General features: G+C 58.3%; 1 protein-coding gene across 2 annotated transcripts in view; it reads left to right on the top strand.

Annotated features, from left to right (window-relative positions):
- Window positions 1-386: 386 nt before the first annotated feature.
- The window catches only part of EMID1 (EMI domain containing 1), a 40,263-nt gene continuing 23,368 nt past the window's right edge, over window positions 387-17,281 (top strand). Inside the window, exons 1-4 of one of the 2 annotated variants that reach the window (XM_007461158.1) lie at window positions 387-597; window positions 8,150-8,263; window positions 8,730-8,833; window positions 16,766-16,849. In XM_007461158.1, the coding sequence (XP_007461220.1) occupies window positions 497-597; window positions 8,150-8,263; window positions 8,730-8,833; window positions 16,766-16,849 (403 nt within the window). In that variant the 5' untranslated portion in view covers window positions 387-496. The remainder of the gene's footprint in view (window positions 598-8,149; window positions 8,264-8,729; window positions 8,834-16,765; window positions 16,850-17,281) is intronic. The other variant, XM_007461159.1, reaches the window with a different exon arrangement.

Below are 17,281 nucleotides of genomic sequence, written 5' to 3' on the forward strand. Positions count from 1 at the left end.
AGCCTTTGTTGCATGGATGGACCGTCCCTCGTGGCTCGGGAACTGGAACCCTCAAAAAGGGTATGAGGCCCCCGCATCATTAGCCCAGGCTTGTTGGGTTTGGGTCCTGGCTGCGTCTGAGACCGTGGCCCGGCCTCAGCTCCCCACTTTGCAACACGTGGGAGGGCACCTCGAAACTGGCACCGCGCCCCCAAAAGGGCCACGCGGCGCAGGGCGCCAGGCTCAGGTGGGCACCTGGAGGCCTTCCTGGCGGGGGCGCCCGACCCCCGGGGCTCCTTCCGGTTTGGCAGCGGCGGCGCAAGGGGCGGGGGGCCGCGCGGAGGGGCCGGGCGAGGCCGGGAACGCGTGCCCCCGCCCTGCGCCCGCCTCCTGCCCGCCCTCCTGCCGCTGCGCTGGGAACCGGGATCCGCGCGTCCTGGGCGGCTGGCTGCGCGGGCGGGGTCGCCAGGCTGGAGGCGACGGCGAGGGTCCGCGCGTGGAGGGCGCCGGGCGCAACATGGGCGGCCCGCGGGCCTGGGCGCTGCTTTGCTTCGGGCTCCTGCTCCCGGGAGGCAGCGCCGCGTGGAGCGTTGGGGGAGCCCCGTTCTCTGCACGCAGGTAAGGGCTGCCCCTACCCCCCGCACCACCTCTGTGCCCTGCCAGCCCGGGGTTGGGGACAGGGACTCCAGGCACCGCCCCCCCACAAACTCCGTGCAAGCCCGGGATTGGGAAAGGGACCCGGTTCCCCACCTCATTGCCAGCCCGGGTTGGGGCAGGAACCCTGGGCCTCCCCGCTATCTGGCAGAAGCTCCAGGCCCTGCGGGGGTCACCTACTTCACGTATACAGAGCCGGCAGTCCCCCAACAGCCTTCTCCACCCCCCACCACTTCACCTCCAGAGCTCCAGGGGGTGGTTTCCCCCGAGGGAGGAAACCACCAAGACTTCCCCCACCTTCTCCCTAGGGCCCCCTTCCTGCACATAGGAGAAGCCCAGGACACCCTCTAGCTGCCACTTGGGGGACCCTCCGCGCTTTACTCTGCTCCTGGCTTTTTTTTAGTATCCCAGCTATTTATTTCTCTCAAAGGAAGAAGACTGGGGTGGAGTTTCACAGACCGAGGGTCAGTGTCGGCCCCCAGGGACTGCACTAGGAGCAAGTGCTCTGTCTTCCTGCTGCTCTCTCAGGAGCAGGGAGCATTCTATCTGGTGGTGTTTATGGAGCATCTCCCAATACCAATGAGGGGCCCCTTTATGTGCAGTGTTCAAGGATTGAATGAGGTAGGGAACACTTGTCCCCATTTAGCAGATGAGCAAATTGAGGCCCCAGAGAATTAACATAATCTTCTAGGCTCATTGACCATTAATAGAAGAACTGGGATTCAAATCTGTGTCTTTCTGGCCTTGGTGACACTGTTTGGACCTACCCAGGCCCCTGTCCTGGCTGTAGCCCCTGCCCCTGCCCCTGTCCCTGCTGGGGTCCCGTTTCGAGGGCCAGCCGCCGCTGTTGTCTGAGGCAGACAATACGGAGTAGCCAGGCCTCTCCAGGCCTTTTCATCCCATTCAAAGGGCTGCCCGGCCCCCACCCCCTACAGGCTCAATTCTTTAATTCTTTTCAGAAATTCCCTTTTCCCAGTGGTCAGGGGCCAGCGTGCCCCCCGCTGGGCTAGCAAGAGCAGGTGACGTGGGAAGGGCTGGAGGGCAGAGGTGGCCGTGGCATCAGAGGCCAGAGGAGCAGTTGTCTTGAGACAGGGACTGATGGCTGGCAGATGTCACAGCCACCACCATGCATGCTGACCTGGGCTGGCATTTCACCTGTACCTATACCCTCCAGAATCTTCCCAACTGCCATGGGAGGCACACATTTTTATGGTCCTCATTTCATAGAGGAGGAAGGTGAGGCTCAGAGAGGGGACATGACCTGCCTAGGGCAAGGATGTGAACCCCCAGGGTCCCCAGTGTCAAGCTCAGGATGATGGTGAGAAGGCATAAGGCCTGGACTGCCCTTCAGCCAGTCCACTGCCTCCCAGCCTGGGCTCCTTGCCCCCCAGGACTTGCTATGTGGGAGCAGGATGGTGTCTGTGGGCAGGTATCTGGTGGTCACTGGGGACTGTCACCCCATCTGGTCATAGAAGGCTCACAGTGGCCTGAGCATCACAAAAGCTCTGTAGGCAATGCTGTTGCTCCCATTTTACAGATAAGAAAACCAAGGCCAAAAAAAAAAAGAAAAAGAAAACCAAGGCTTAGAGAGGAAAAGGCACCTCAATCTAAGTCAGTCAGTTTCCAGATCCAGTGTACTTTCCACCCCAGCAGCTCTCCTGGCGGAGGGTGAGCTTTTGTCAGCTTGGGGAGCTGAGAAAGGTTTGCAGGTCATGGTTAGGAATTAGGGGCTCTGGCCTCAGATAGAGCAGGGTTTTATTCCTGGCTCTGTCACCCACTCAATGTGTGACCTCAGGCAGGTCTCTTCAGGGCCCCAGGTCTCAGTTCCCCTCTTCCCTCCCCTCAACCCCTTCACACAGGCCTGTTCTGAGGACAGTCCCCCACGGGAGGAACCAGTGCAGGGCCTGATGTACAGTGGTTCCTGCTATGACCAACATTAAGTGAGGGGAGGGACCCCTAGCCAGAGGAATCTGGTTCTTGGCTGCCAGGACCTCCCCTTGTGGCCCCATCCCAGCATCACTGGAGATGGCATGGGGATGTTGCTCCCCATCAGCCCTCCCTCCACCCCTATCCCGGTGCCCCAGGCACCCCTTGGCAGCCGAGAGACCAGAGGGAGAAAAGAGGCTTTGTGCCTGGGGAGGGGGAGGCCCGGGAAGGCATCCAAGGAGCCGCCCCCAGGCCCAAGAATGTGGCAAGACTTTGAGACCCCCGGAACCAGGGTGTCCAGGACTGTGCAGAGCTGCCTTGTCTCGCCCTTGCCCCTGTCTGCCCCACCAGTCCCTGCTGGGGGTGCTTCCTGCCCCTCTGAGGGCCCTTCCAGCCTTTAATGACCCATCTCAGTGTCTCAACGCTGTGGCTCTAGAGTTGAAGCCGTCACCAGTGTCCTGGTCCAGGCTTCTTTCCCTGCAGTACTGGCTTCCTTTGGGCAAATCTAAGAATCAAGGAAAGTGGAGAATTTTCTTCCCCACCCCCTCTGTTGAGAGCTCAGACCCCAGCGCTATACCCACAGGGGTGACCTGGGTAGGTGACTTATCTTGGGGCCTCAGTTTCCACTTGGTAAAATGCAGAGCCTGACAATCCCTATCAAAAAGTCAAGGGGAGGACCTTGTGCGGAAGGTACAGTGCTGGTGTCCCTCAGGGAAGCCCCTGGACCACAGCCGCCTGGTGTGGGCCCTATGTCACGGTCCAGGAACAAGAACTACCAAAAGCCGTCAGCGCTGCGCTAAGGCCTTTGCGTGAAACCTCCCCTGCAGGAGGAGTGTCTGCTGTCCCCATTTTGCAGATGGACAAAGTGAGGCCCCGAGCGGGTCAGGGCCTTGTCCAAGGTCACCAACTTAGGAAGCAGCAGAGCCAGTGTGTGGGGTTCGCCTCTGGTGTGGGGTTCTGGATCTGTTCACTCCACCCCCACCCTGTGGGTCTTCTTTCTTTCCTCTCCTTTTCATAGCGGCCCTTGGCCCCCAGCCCGCTTGGCTGCCTCCTGCAATTAGCCCCTATCACTGTTCCGGATCACAGCCCTGGGCCCCGTGGAGACAAAGTCCCCTGAGCTCCTCGTGGCAGGGGGTGGAGGGCAGATGGGGGGGGCCCCCTCGTGGGGGCGGCCAGTGCCAGGCCGAGCTGGTCTGGCCTGTTTTCTCTCCTCCTGGCAGCCTCTGGAGGCCCAGGAGGTGCTGAGTGGGCAGAAGTGGCAGGCCCAGGAGAGAAGTGCTGCCTCCTCTCAGCCCCTGCCATTGTCCCATCCCACAGGAGGTAACCCAGCGTCATCGAGTTCCCGTGTGGCTTATCACCAACCACGTCCCAGAAAAGAAGCTCCCAAGGGCAGCAGGATGGGGGCGGGGCCTCCAAGGACTGTGCCCATCTCTGGGAACCTGGGTCCCGGCTCCTCTGCCCAGGGCCACTGTCTGTTCTCAGTCATTCAGTCATTCAGCAAACCTCCCTGAGCGCCCCTGGGCTGAGCCCCATACTGGCTTGGTCCCCGCCAGCGCCCTCCCCCAGCACCATCGGGGGAGGAAAAAGCTCAGGGCTGCTGTGAGTGGCTGAGGGGGGCCCCTGCAGGTGCCCAACTGTGCCCAGAGCCTCAGGACTTGAGACCCAGAGGATGAATAGGAGTTTGCTGGAGCAGGGAGAGGGCTTTCCAGGCAGAGGGAATCTCCTATGCAAAGATCTGAGGTGGGGAGAAGATGCGCATGGGAGGGAGGGCAGGAAGGAGGGAGAGCACCAGTGCAAGTGTGCAGGACCCAGCGGTCAGGGCGACGGGCAGCGTGGTGGGCTGTGGAATTCAGGCCAGCAGCGCCCCTGGAAAGTGGACGGAGGGGTGGGCGGGTGGTGGAGCCAGGCTAGGACCCTGCGGAGGAGCTCGGGCTTATCCTGGCAGCCGTGGGGCTGGGTCTTCAAGGTCAGGGAGGGGCAGCGCATAATTATTGGTGACCCCCCAGGTGGAGGGCACGAGGGGCTGACCTTGAACCCCACCTGGCCAGAGTGTCCCCTCCTGTCTAAAATGTCTGCTAGCCGGCCATCAGCTCTGTGTCTCCTAAGCAGGGGATTCAAGCAAACTCCAGCTGGTGGGAAATAAGCAGGGAACCAGGCAGCAACTCACATGGGGAAGATTTTAAGTAAGAAAGAAGAAAAAAACTGTTTTTTCTGGCTCCCCCGTGGTCAAAAGAATTGCTAGGGCAATTGTGGGCAGTCACAGGCCCGCCTCCCCCAGTCCAGTCCAGGGGCTGGGCATGAGGGGTGTGTGCACACTTGTGTGTGAGGGTGCATGACCCTGTGTCTGCAGGTTTTGGCCCGAGTGCAAGTTGGACAGTCATTTCTGTGGTTATGTGTCCTGCTAGATTGACCTTGGTCTGATTGCATGCTGTAGTATGTGTGTGCATGCACACTTATGTAGGTCTGTGTGTGCACATGGACATGTGTGTCTGGAAGTTGTATATGTGAGCGTGTCTGTGTGCTTTCATGTCTGCATGTGCGTGTGCATATTGATGTGTATGCATGTGTGTGAGTCTGTACACTGGCATGGAGTCTTCAGTCCGTGCCAGGGCCCTCCTTCTGTGTCCCATGCTCTGGCCATCCTCTGCCCAGGTTGCTCCCTCCCTCCCTCCTTCCTCCACTCACAGAGCCCCTGGGCTAGCCTGGGGGACATCACACAGGCTCAGGGAGCCCCTGAGTCCCCCTGAACTTGTACCCCACGTTTTATGCATTTTTGGGGGGAGGAGCGACAACTCACATCAGTCTCCAAAGGGGCTTATGTCCCCCCAAACAAGATCCCAGTGGGTTTTAAACCACAGCTCTGGGGACCCAGAGGCTCTAACGGGTGGGGGGCCTTTTTTTTTTTAACACACAGTGGTGTGTTAGTTTCTGCTTTATAACAAAGTGAATCGGCTATATATATACATATATCCCCATATCTCCTCTGTCTTGCGTGTCTCCCTCCCACCCTCCCTATCCCACCCCTCTAGGTGGTCACAAAGCACGGAGCTGATCTCCCTGTGCTACGTGGCTGCTTCCCACTAGCTGTCTATTTTACATTTGGTAGTGTATATATGGCCATGCCACTCTCTCACTTCGTCCCAGCTTACCTTTCCCACTCCCCGTGTCCTCAAGTCCATTCTCTACGTCTGCGTCTTTATTCCTGTCCTGCCCCTAGGTTCTTCAGAACCATTTTTTTGTTTTTTAAATATGGAATGCTCCACGAATTTGCGTGTCATCCTTGCGCAGGGGCCATGCTAATCTTCTCTGTATTGTTCCAATTTTAGTATATGTGCTGCCGAAGCGAGCACTGGGGGGCCTTTTTGAAATGCATCTTTTTAAACTTATAAAATCCCCACTTGCTCATTAGGAGAAACATTTCCAGCCTGTGGTTAAGAGCATAAGCCCTGGGGTTAGAAGAAGCTGAGTTCCAACCGTGACTGTGTCGCTCATCGTGGGTGCCCGGGGCACATCCCAGACCCCAGAGCCTCAGTCTTCCCATCTGTAAAGTGGCACTTATAATTAGGTGTGTGGAAGGCCCTGGGCACAGCTCCTGGCATGGGTAAACGGAGGCTGCTGTGAGCACAGGGGACTGAGTGGATGGAACTCATCTAGGCATGTGATTTTTCCTCACTTAATACACACATAGGGATTTCCCTGGCGTCCAGCGGTTAGGACTCCGTGCTTTCACTGCCAAGGGCCGGGGTTCAATCCCTGGTTGGGGAACTAAGGTCCCACAAGCTGCATAGCGTGGCCAAATAAAATTAAAAAAAAAAAATACACACATAGCTTTATATGTACATACATTTACAGTCTTTTGGCTTTCTCTGCTTTTCATGTATTAATAGAAATGTCATTCTCTTGGTCCACACATACTTTTTCCCCCTTAAGCAGGCACACCTGGTTCTCTGTGTCTAGGGGTCCCACTTAGGCTGTTCCAGTTTTGTGCCATTCCTGAAAGTGCTGTAACAAGCGCCTGGCACATCTGCTGTGGGTTCCCTGGCCGAGGGCTCTTTTGAGCTCCTGCCCCATCACTGGGCTGATCAGAGCCACCTTTCTCTGGCTTTCCCACCTCCGTGCAGTCGGCCAGGGTGTTTCCTTCTCCTGGACTGATTTCAACGTGACACAGAACGGTGAAGGGACTTACTTCTGCAGAGTCCCATAGTGAGTTTGTCAACTGGTCCCCGCCAAAGACTTTCTCCTTCAGGTGGGCTGGGTGGGGGTGGGGCCGCAGCTGCAGGGCTGGGTTTCCGAGGTGGCAGGCACCTCCGTGATGGCTGGGACATTCCAGGTGCTCACCGGCCCTCAGCTCTGCACGGGGTCATGGGCCTGCGTTCTTTTGCTGGTGCTGGGAAAGGAGTGACCGTTTCAGGTGACCCTTCTCAGCTTGAGCCCCCACCCCACCAGACTTTCCTTTGTGGCCTGGAGCCCAGGGTCAGCATGTTCCCAGGCTGAAGGCTTCACAGAGCCACAGACCGTGGCTCAGGAGGTGGGGAGGAGACGGGAGCTGACGGTGCCTCTGGGATGGAGGTGGGGGCCAGGCTGAGCCTTCCACATTCCTGGGTTCAAATCCAGATCCGCCATGCACCAGCTCTTTAACATGAACAATTGTCTTCCCCTCCCTGAGCCTCAGTTTACCCCTCTGTTAAATGGGGGGGGGTTCCTGGTTCACTGTGGGAAGATGATGTAAATACCTTTAGCATACAGTAGGTGCTCAGTATGTGCAGTGCAAGGTGATTATTTGTTGGCATTTGAAAAAGTCAGTCCTCCATGCTTGGGATATTGATTGTGCATCCCAGCTGTCACACAGAGGGGACCTGAGGATAAGTGAGACAGAGCCTCTTTCTCACATGCCTCAGGGAGGGAGGGGGCAGACATGAATCACCAGCTTAATTCAGCATGACAGGGATACAGAGCGCTTAGGATCCCAGGCAGGGAACCATCGCTTCTACTCAGATGGGGGTAGAGGTGGAAGAGGACAAGGGAAGAGGTGACAGCACAGCGGGGCTTTGAAGGTAGGAGGTGTCAGGAAGAGAATTGGGGGAAGGGTGCTGCAGGCATCAGGTCCAGCATGAGCAAAGGCCTGGAGGTGAGGGATCCACAGCAGGAGTGGGAGCAGGAGACTTGGAGGGCTGAGGGTAGGGCTAAGCAAGGAACACCGCCAGGTTTCCATTGTCTGACCCTCCCTCTGGGGAGAGGGTGAGGGGAAAGACACTCACTGCCCTTGTCCAGGTGGGAGGTGGGAGGCAGTGGTGGCCTGGAGGGGTCAGGGTTGGAAAGGAGATGCTGAGGAGGAAGAGCCCCAGTCAAGTTGCCCTGCTCCCGTCTGGGCCCCTGCAGCTCATTCCCCAAGACCTCTGAGAGCACCCAGCACAGCTGTCCCCTCCAGGGTTCTGGAATTCACTGCTCAGCCACTTCAGCTCAGAGACTCCCACCAGGGCCCAAAGAACTCGGAGAGCTTAGGGGTCTCCCTGCCTGGAGACTCAGGGCTCCCAGAGAGAACATGGGCTGCATGTGGCATCTGAGCTTCCTCTCTGCTGGTCTGTTTCAGGAACTGGTGCTCATACGTGGTGACCCGCACCATCTCGTGCCACGTGCAGAATGGCACCTACCTGCAGCGCGTGCTGCAGAATTGCCCCTGGCCCATGAGCTGCCCTGGGAACAGGTGAGCAAGACCGCGTGGAGTAGGAGCTGCTGGCGTTCCCACTGTAGGCACGGCCTGGTTGAAGAGCTGGTGCTGGGGCTGGGACCCCGTGCAGGAGATGCCTGGGACCCCAAGGGTGGGCGGACAAAGGGACCATTGTCCATTCCCAGCGCCTTCCCTTGGCTCTTGGGCCTTCCTGGGGGAGGGATTCCAGCATTCACCTGCACGCCTTCGCTCAGTGAGCATTCACTGCTGGGGACAGTCTAGCCCAGCTCGCAGGGGCTTCCTGTCCAGTTCGTTTCTAGATCCCCCCGGCCGGGGGCTGGGGAGGGAATGGAAGGGCTGAGGCCCAGAATGCATGAGGAAAGAGGCTCCAGAGGGACCTGGAGGTGGCAGAGGAGCCTGGAGGCACTGGGCTTGTCCCCATGGATGGTGGGAGGGGTGGCGGAAGGCCCATCTGAACCGGGCCACCTGGGCGCTCTTTCAGCTACAGAACCGTGGTGAGACCCACATACAAGGTGATGTACAAGACGGTGACAGCCCGCGAGTGGAGGTGCTGCCCTGGGCGCTCGGGGTCAAGCTGCGAGGAAGGTAGGACTGCCCCAGGCGGACCAGGTGCCTCCCCTCAGGTGTGTGGGAGGGAGCTGTAAACCGTCGCTGAGTTGGTAGGTGCTCAAGGGCGCAGCGCCACACTTACTGGGGCTGCCGCACAGAGCTGCCAGCCAGACGCAGCTGGGCCACAGTGGGTGTCTGCTCTCCCACGGGTGTTGACCACCTGCCTCTTGGGACACTGTCAGGATCCCTGGAGGAATTTCATACATGCTGGGTAGCTCACGTCTTAGGTCACGCATCCCAAGCCTTTCCTCCAAACTTGGGGACATTTCCATGGGAGGTGATAATGGTGCAGGGAAGCAAAGCACCACTTAGTGCAGTGGGTCAGCAAGGTCGGGATGGCTACACCCAGTCTGCAGGTGAGGAAAACAAGGCTGTGTGGTGGGCACACAAGGGCATGTGGGGCACACAGCTCCTAAGTGACAGGATTCAAACCCAGGTCTGCCTGGCTTCCCCCAGGCCCTCAGGGATGGGAGGACTCAGCTGGGCACCCTGTGTGCGGAGTGTGTCCCAGGCAGAGGCCCCTCTCTCTCCCCCCACCTTCTCTGTGTGCAGCTTGGTGGTTTGGGGCCAAGCACCCAGCAGGGGCGCAGAGGAGGCAGCCCGCCCCTCCCCTGGCCACACAGCTACCGGCAGTGCCGTCTCCTCGAGGGCGCCTACCTCTGCTGAGGGGTCCAGGCTGCATCCACCCTCACTGCCTGGCTGAACCCAGTGTGCTCCGAAGAATGTCCAGAAAGAGGATGGACTGGCCTAGAGCCAGCCTGAGAACCAGGCCCATAGGCCCCTCAATAGAAAGAGGCATTCGGGGCCCCCAAGTAGCACCTTAATGTGACTATCGGTCGAAAGATGCATTCTGATTCCAGAAACACCGATGTGTGAAACACAGCCTCCGAATCAAGGGAGGGTGATGCTTATAGCACCATTCATAGATGTTTCTTGAGAGATTTACACACTTCACCTCCCTGGGACCCCACAGCAGCCCCAGTTCACAGATGGGGCAACGCAGGCCCAGAGAGGTGAAGTCACACGGGGTGGGGGCAGACTCCCCATGGAGTGGGGCAGGGAGGGAGCCTGGTGGTTTCCATGTGGGGTGGGAGAGCCCCCAGCACAGCCGGGGAGGAGCAGGGCGGCCAGAGGGAGGGGGGAGCTGCTCGACGTCCAGCAGGGGTCCGGTACAGAGAGGCAGCCCTTTTTACGGATGGAGAAACTGAGGCTCAGAGAGGTGAGGGGGTTGACCTGCGGTCACGCAGTATGTGAGAGCTGGGACTGGGACCAGCCTGACCAAGCATCCATGTGTCAGTGCCTCCAGGCCTTGGGGCTGGATGGCAGGGAAGGAGACTGGCTGAGACTCTCACCAAGGCAGATGTGGGAGGCTGGGAGGGGCAGACAGGGAGGGAAGGGAGGGGGCCAGGAACAGCGCCCTCCCCTGCATGCTGGGAGGAAGAGGGGGAGGCAGAAGGGCCCCAGGGGGAGAAGGGGAGGCAGCCAGGAGGGACTGTTGCCAAGGAGGCCACAGAGGAGCTGGTGGTAAGGAGGGGGCGAGTCCCCAGGGTGCAGGGGCCCCCTGGGTGCAGAGCACCTGCCTATACATAGGCCACTCTGTCCCTGGCTCCCCTTCCAAGGGCAAACCTTCCCAGGTCTATGGGGCCATCGTGGAGCAGGTGGCGGCAGCGCCCATGCCCTTGAGTGCAGCAGCTGTAGGCTGTGCATCCACGACCAAGCCAAGGGCTGGGGCTCTGCCGCGGGGGTGAGGTGGGGGTGCGAGACAAGGACTGGGGCCCGGCCAACCCTGATGTCTCCCTCGGCAGGGCCTTGGGGTTCCAGCCTGGGGGCGGGACAGCTCTGCCACACACCAGCTGTGTGGCCTTGGGCCAGGTACTCCCCGTGCACCGTCTGAGTAGTTGTGCGGGGGTATCAGGCCGGGGGGCGGGGAGGCTGCAGTTCAGGAGGCACTTGTCTCGTGCCCTCTCAGAGGGAGGGGCACTTTCTCTAAAGGGCACCAAGCTGCCTTGTGCTCTTGCAACACCTGGGGCTCTCCTGCCCTGGGCCTCAGTGTCCTCACCTGTGAAATGGGCAGGATCATACAGTCGGCCTCCCAGGGATGTTGCAAGGGTGAAATGAAGCAGGTGGCCGCAGCCCTTGGAGGGCAGCACGTGGCATGATGCCCAGTGGGACAGGAGAGGAAGGGCCTCTCCACACCCATGAGGTTGGAGCCGAGTAAAGGGATGCCAAGGCCTGGATATACTAGAAAACTGCTTTGCTGGGGCCCTGGGAATGGGGACGGGGCAGCATGAGGACATTGCTGACCCACGCCGGGCCCTGCCCTTCCTATGACAGCCAGCTTCAGGCTGGGCTCCCCCAGCTGTTCTCCCTGCTGGTGACTGCCCTCGCGGTCTGTCCGGTGTTGTGACATGACCTGAGGTCAAAGAGCTCCGTCACTAGGGGCAACAGGGCCCAGAGTGAGCTGAAGAGGGAAAGGAAACACCTGTCATTCCAGAATCCAGCCTTGGATCAGCTGTGCTCTGCTGTGTGACCTGGGGCAAGTCACTTCACCTCTCTGAACCCCGTCTCTATCTGAAAGTCGCCTCAGACGGAGAAGTGCCTGCCTCACACCTTATTATGAGGACCAGAGACATGCCTCCAACATAGCTACTTAATAAATGTCTTCCTCTCCCCTTTGGCCCCCTGTGCTGGGGAGTCTGCCCTGCCTCCCAGCTCTGAGACCCCATTTCTCAGTCAGCTGCTCAGCAAACAGGCCTCTACTCTCTGGACTTGATGTTTGTGAGGCCAGCAGACTTCATGACTTTTAGTTCTGGTTTTCCCATCTGTACACTGGGAATGTTCACTCCGTGATAATGAGTGAGGATGGTTTCTCTGATGTTCTTGACAACCGTGAGGAAGGGGCTAGAATGGCTCCCTTTTTACAAATGGAGAAACTGAGGCTCAGAGAGGTGAGGGGGTTGGCCTGGGGTCACTCAGTATGTGAGAGCCGGGACTGGGGCCAGCCTGACCAAGCGTCCATCTGCCAGTGCCTCCAGGCCTTGGGGCTGGATGGCAGGGAGGAGACTGGCCCAGGCTCTCACCTGGCTGCCTGCTACCACCAGAAACAATGGGCAAGGAATGGCCAAGGCCAGAATGCATCACGTGGGCTGGTCCTGATCCCCTGAGTGGCCTGGACTGTTGGGCTCTGCTGAGGGTAGGGCTGTAGTGATCACCCTGCCTCTAGGGGCTCCCCGCAGACCGATCTCTCACCCAACAACCCCATTGTCCAGATGATGAAAGTGAGGCTCAGAGAGGGTATAGGTCTCACACAAGGTCACACAGCAAGTAAACATCATGGCTGGGATTCTCCCAAGGGCTCTGACCTGAGGTCTACGATGTCGTCCTGCCTCAGACCCTCCTGCAGTCATAATGATGTAGACTTTATGACTGCCACTGACATAAAGGGGGAGGAAAGCTGCCACTGTCCTCTGTGCTGGGCACCATGATTTGTACTCACCTGCATCGTGCCATCATGTCACGGTACAGAAGGTCCAACTGTGGAAACTGAGGCTGGGAGAGAAGAGTGCCTTGCTCTGGGTTACAGCTAGATTCAAAGCCCTTCAGTCTGACCAGAGCCGAGGTCTTTCCTCTGCAGCAGCACTGGCCAAGGACTTCGTGGGGCACGTGTTCAGACAGCTGGGACTGACGGAAGCCAGCCTCAGCCCCAGCTCCTCCCAGATAGAAAGACAGAGGAGAGGGGGCTCCCTCACCTTCCCCTTCCCATGGGCTCACCCAGAGCTGGGCTGCCTCCACTTACCCCCTCACTGTCCCCATCTGTCCCTCACACCTGTCCCTGCCCCATCCGTGGACCCCCACAGCCCTTGTCTTCTGTGGTGGGGAGCAACAAGGGAAGAAGTTTGCCCAGGGTCACATAGTAAAAAAGCTTAAAAGCAGACGGAGTTTCCAGCCCAGCAATTCCTGGGCCCCTCGGCCTCTCCACCGTCCAGGGCTGGGCCCTTCCCAAACATGGCTCTTGTGCTCTAACCAAATGCCAGGTACAGTGCCAAGCCTGTGCCTTACTCTGCAGATTCAGAATCCTGCAGGTTAAATGCTGTTGGAATTTGCCCATATCTGCCACCCATCTACTCCACTCCTGTCTGGGAGGCTCAGTGGCCCCCACCTCCGACTCCCACCAGTGTATCCTCCACCCCCAGCTGGGAGGCTCCCCCTCTGCCCTCCCAGCTGCCCCAGCGAGGTGCCCCAGCTTTGCCCTCCCTCTGTTTTGCCCGGGGCCCACTATGGCCTTCTCTCCCACCCCAGAGCCTGGGCAGTGGCTGTCCTCTCTGCCTGTAACCTTCTTGGCGCTCCCGCCTGGCTCCGAGGATCCCCACCCTTTCATCACTAATCCTGTCTCTCTGCTTCCTGGAACGGGTCTGGCGTTAAGTGGGTGCATGGGAAATGAGTGGGAACCTCATTTTACCCGCAGAGGGACCAGGACAGACACAGACCAGGGCTTCCCAGAGGGCTGCTGGAGAGTTCTTGGAGCTCCCAGCCCCAGCCCTGACCCCAAACCCTGGCTCAGGCCAACAGTAGCAAATATTTACATTTGCAAAGTAAATTCCAGGGAGGGGAGCTGGGCTGGGGCAGGGGAGGCTGCGCTCATGTGGTCTGTGGTCACTGGACCCAGCAGACCTGGGGGGAGGGTTATGAAGGAATAAGCCCCTCAGAGAGAAAGTCAGAACTGGAGCCCAGGGACACTGCCAACGTCTCATACCCCTGTTCCCAGCCGAGGGTGGGATTTAAACACCATGCTCTGCTCCCCTCTTCTCCTGCCCTGGTCCTGCTGTGTGGACGGGCAGCCTCTTCTCTCTGGGCCTCAGTGTTCTCATGAGGATCTATTGAGAAGGAACATGAGACACTGGGCAGAGGGAAGGGCGGCTGCTTAGTGGGGCACAGGACTAGAAACTGCAGATGGCACTGGCCTTGTGGAGGTCAAGATGGAGTGATGAGAGCTTGTTGGTGGGGGGCTTTGGTGGGTTCCCTGGTCTGTGCAGGAAGGCTTTCTGGAGGAGGTGACGTGGGGGCAGTGGTTGTGGGGATGAGAAGGTAGCGCGCGTGCGTGTGTGTGTGTGTGTGTGTGTGTGTGTAGGGCTGGCTGGGACCTCCCAGATGGTGGGAAGTGGCCCACAGTCAGGGTCCCAGGGTGGAGCCAGGGTTTGTGGTCCTGGGACTAGCAGGGAGCTCCTTGGAGGGTGAGGTTGGGGCTGGGGAGGGGCCCTTCAGGGTGGACCACCAGGCTGGGGTGAGGGGGCCTTTCAGCCCACTGGGGCCCGCTCCAGGGGCCCTGGCTCAACACCAGTGGGAGGGATGTGACATTTTTATCCTACAGGACACCTCCCCCAGCCCTAGACTTTTTATGTACTGGAATTTTGTGTGGTATAGGGCCATTTACAACCTGGTTCATCCCTTAAAGTATTTCTGTCCGTTTATTAGAATTTAGGGAGAGCTTGGGGGGCCATTTTTTGTGAATCTTGAATCCAGAACCAATATTTTCTGGTCTTTTTGACAGTTTTTGTTATTTAAACTTTCCTTTTTTAAAAAAAAATTTTAACTCACAATTTCTTTGAGCCAGTTATGTCTGCACTGCTGGTCAGACCATGCTTTCATTAGTTTTTCTAGTTCTCTCTGGCTCCCAGTGAAATGTCCCAAAGCAAGTGGGTTGAAAAAGAATTTCCAACCATATGTTCACAGATTAAAAACTCGGGGACCCCCTGGCGTGACATTAGAACACTTATGTTCATTTTCAAGACAGTCATGTCTGCCGTCCACATTATTTTGCCTTTTATTTTGTTTGCTTGCTTTAAATTCATTTTCAGCCAGTGATTCATGCATTCCTCAACAAGAGGTTTAGTGAAGCCCTGAGGCCCTACTGTGCGCCAGGCACTGTCCCCAGCCACTCGCAAGACAGACGAGGTCCCTGCCTGGTGGAGTTCACGTTCCAGCCAAGGAGGGCGGAAGATCAGACCGGGGAACTGGCAAGCAGATAACATGTTAGAGGGTGGAAAGTGCCATGGAAAAAATGGAAGACGATAGCAGGGTGGTGGGGAGGATGGGCAGGGCGGACGCTCTGCCCAACTTCATCCCAGAGAAAACCCAAACTTCCATGGGGTTGGAGGGACGGCCTCTTCTTTTGGTTGACTTCCTGGAAGCAGTCATCCAGTCATCCAGTGGCCTTTTACATCTTCACCTGGGAGCAACCTTACCGAGGTCGTTCTTCTAAGGAACCAGCATTCTTGATGGGCGCCGGGCCTCCCTGCCTCTGCTGAGGGGAACCTGGGGGACTTGCAGTGCCAGGTGGCCCAGGAGAGAGGAGGACGGGCCCTGGAGTTAGACTAACCTGGGTTCCAGTCCAGGCTCCAACCTTCAGCTCGGTGACCAGTCTCTTTACCTCTCTGCCTTGTTTCCCCACAAAGGGAAATATTCATATTCACTCATCCATTTATCTGAGCACGGGGTGTGGGGGCAGAGGAGTGATAATACCAAGCTACTCTGTGCCCCAGTTTCCCCATCTGTAAAGCAGAGGGGTTACTAGCACCCACTCACAGGGCTTCGTGAGGACAGTGAGTTAAGACTGTTTATGAGAAGTGCTTAGAATGTGCCGGGCCCAGCATAAGTGCTGCACAAGCATTGGCTGTTATTATTATTACCTACCTTGTAGGATCGAGCTGGGCTTAGCACCAGGCGTGGCTCATGGTGGCATTATCACCCCCCACTGCTGTTGTTCTGCCCACAGAGCCCCTAACCCCTGCCCCAGTCTTGGGCTGCCAACCCCCTTCCTCTGTCCCAGGTGAGATTTACCCCCTGTGAGAGGGCAAGTCGCAGGCCCGCAGGGAGGGCATGCTGGGGATGCGGGCCCAGCCTGAGCAAAGGCCCTGTGGTGGGACCTGGAGAGGGTCTGGCAGCCACCCTGCTGGGGGTTGGCCAGAGGGACCGTCTGGTTTGAATTCCCGAAGACTCTCACTCCCTGCACCAACCCACAGCCTGGCTCTGAGCTGCCAGGCCCGTGCCTTATTTGGGTCTTGTCTCCCCCCAGGCAACACTTCGCAGCCTTAAAAGGCAGGCCCGGGCTGGGGGGTGGGGCAGTTGCCACTGCTGGCTTCAGAGCCCCTCCAGCTGCAACCCCCGCCCCTGGCTTGGCCAGCCCAACCCTCCAGCTATGGAGAGAACCAGGTCCCCAAAGCCAGACCAGCCAGGATGGCCTGCTCCTCATAGGGGTGGCTGCAGGGGTGGCCTCCTGGAACAGGCCCCCCATGCCCTCCCAGGCAGCCAGCCTCCCTCTGGTTTTCATTTAAAACCAGAGCTGGATCCACTTCGGTGTCTTCTTACCAAATGGGGCAGGGAGAGGGTAGATGGTGACGTTGCTGTGTTTATTGAGCACCTACTGCATACCAGGCCTTGTGTGTGCTCATTGAGCCCTTTGCACGCATGGCCATCCTCAGGCCTCACACCAGCCCGGGAGGTATAGAGACATTATGATCCTATTTTACAGATGGGAAAATCAGCAGGTCCAGGGAGGACAAGTCACATAGGTCAGCAATTAGCAGGGCTGGGACCTGACCTTGCATCTGTTGACTCTAAGCTGTTAACCCATGCAGCTTGCTGGGGTTGTTGGAGAAGACCCCAGCCTCACCCATGGCCCCCACCCATTGCCAGCCCCCCTCCCCAGCCCCGTCAGGTTGACAGCCTTGTCCCAGTTCAGTCCAGTTCATGCTGTGTGACCCAGGTAAACTGCCCCACCTCTCTGGGCCTCTCTCCCTTTGCACTAAGGGGAGTAGGGATCCCTCTGTGGCTGCAGTGGCAGGTGGCCGGGGAAGGGGGACAGAACAAAATGTCACAGCCAGCAGGGCTCTTACCCTCACTGTCCCTCAGTTGTAGGCTCCTCTGGCTTCTTGGAGCCCAGGTGGTCGGGCAACGCCATGTGGCGGATGGCACTTCGGCCCACAGCCCTGTCAGGTGGGTCCTGGGGCAGCTGCTTGGGGTCCCCCTGGGCTAGGGGAGGCTGGAGGGGCTGGTGGTGACTGTCCTAAAAACCAGCTAGCTGGGCCCAGCAGTGGAGGGTCAGGGATAGCACCCTGCGCTTGTCCACTGCAGTCTGGAAAGAAAACTGGAAGGTGGAGGAAGGGCCCCCAAGGGGAGTCTGACCTGGGCCCAGGCACCTGAGACCCAGGACCCCCAGAGTCTTGCAGACACGGGTCCAAGCCCCCGCTTTCCTTTTTTTATAGAAACGACACTAGTGTCTGTAGGATGCGGGGCACTGTGCCAGGAGCTTTCCATAATCAACTTGTGTAAACCTCACCCCAGGAAGGCATCATTGTTGCCACTTTAAAGAGGAGGCTGAGGGTCAGAGAGGGGACGTGCCCTGCCGGGGGCCCCGCAGCCAAGAAG

The sequence above is a fragment of the Lipotes vexillifer genome, unplaced genomic scaffold, assembly GCF_000442215.2.
Source record: "Lipotes vexillifer unplaced genomic scaffold, Lipotes_vexillifer_v1.1 scaffold691, whole genome shotgun sequence".
In the NCBI taxonomy this organism is placed as follows: domain Eukaryota; kingdom Metazoa; phylum Chordata; class Mammalia; order Artiodactyla; family Lipotidae; genus Lipotes; species Lipotes vexillifer.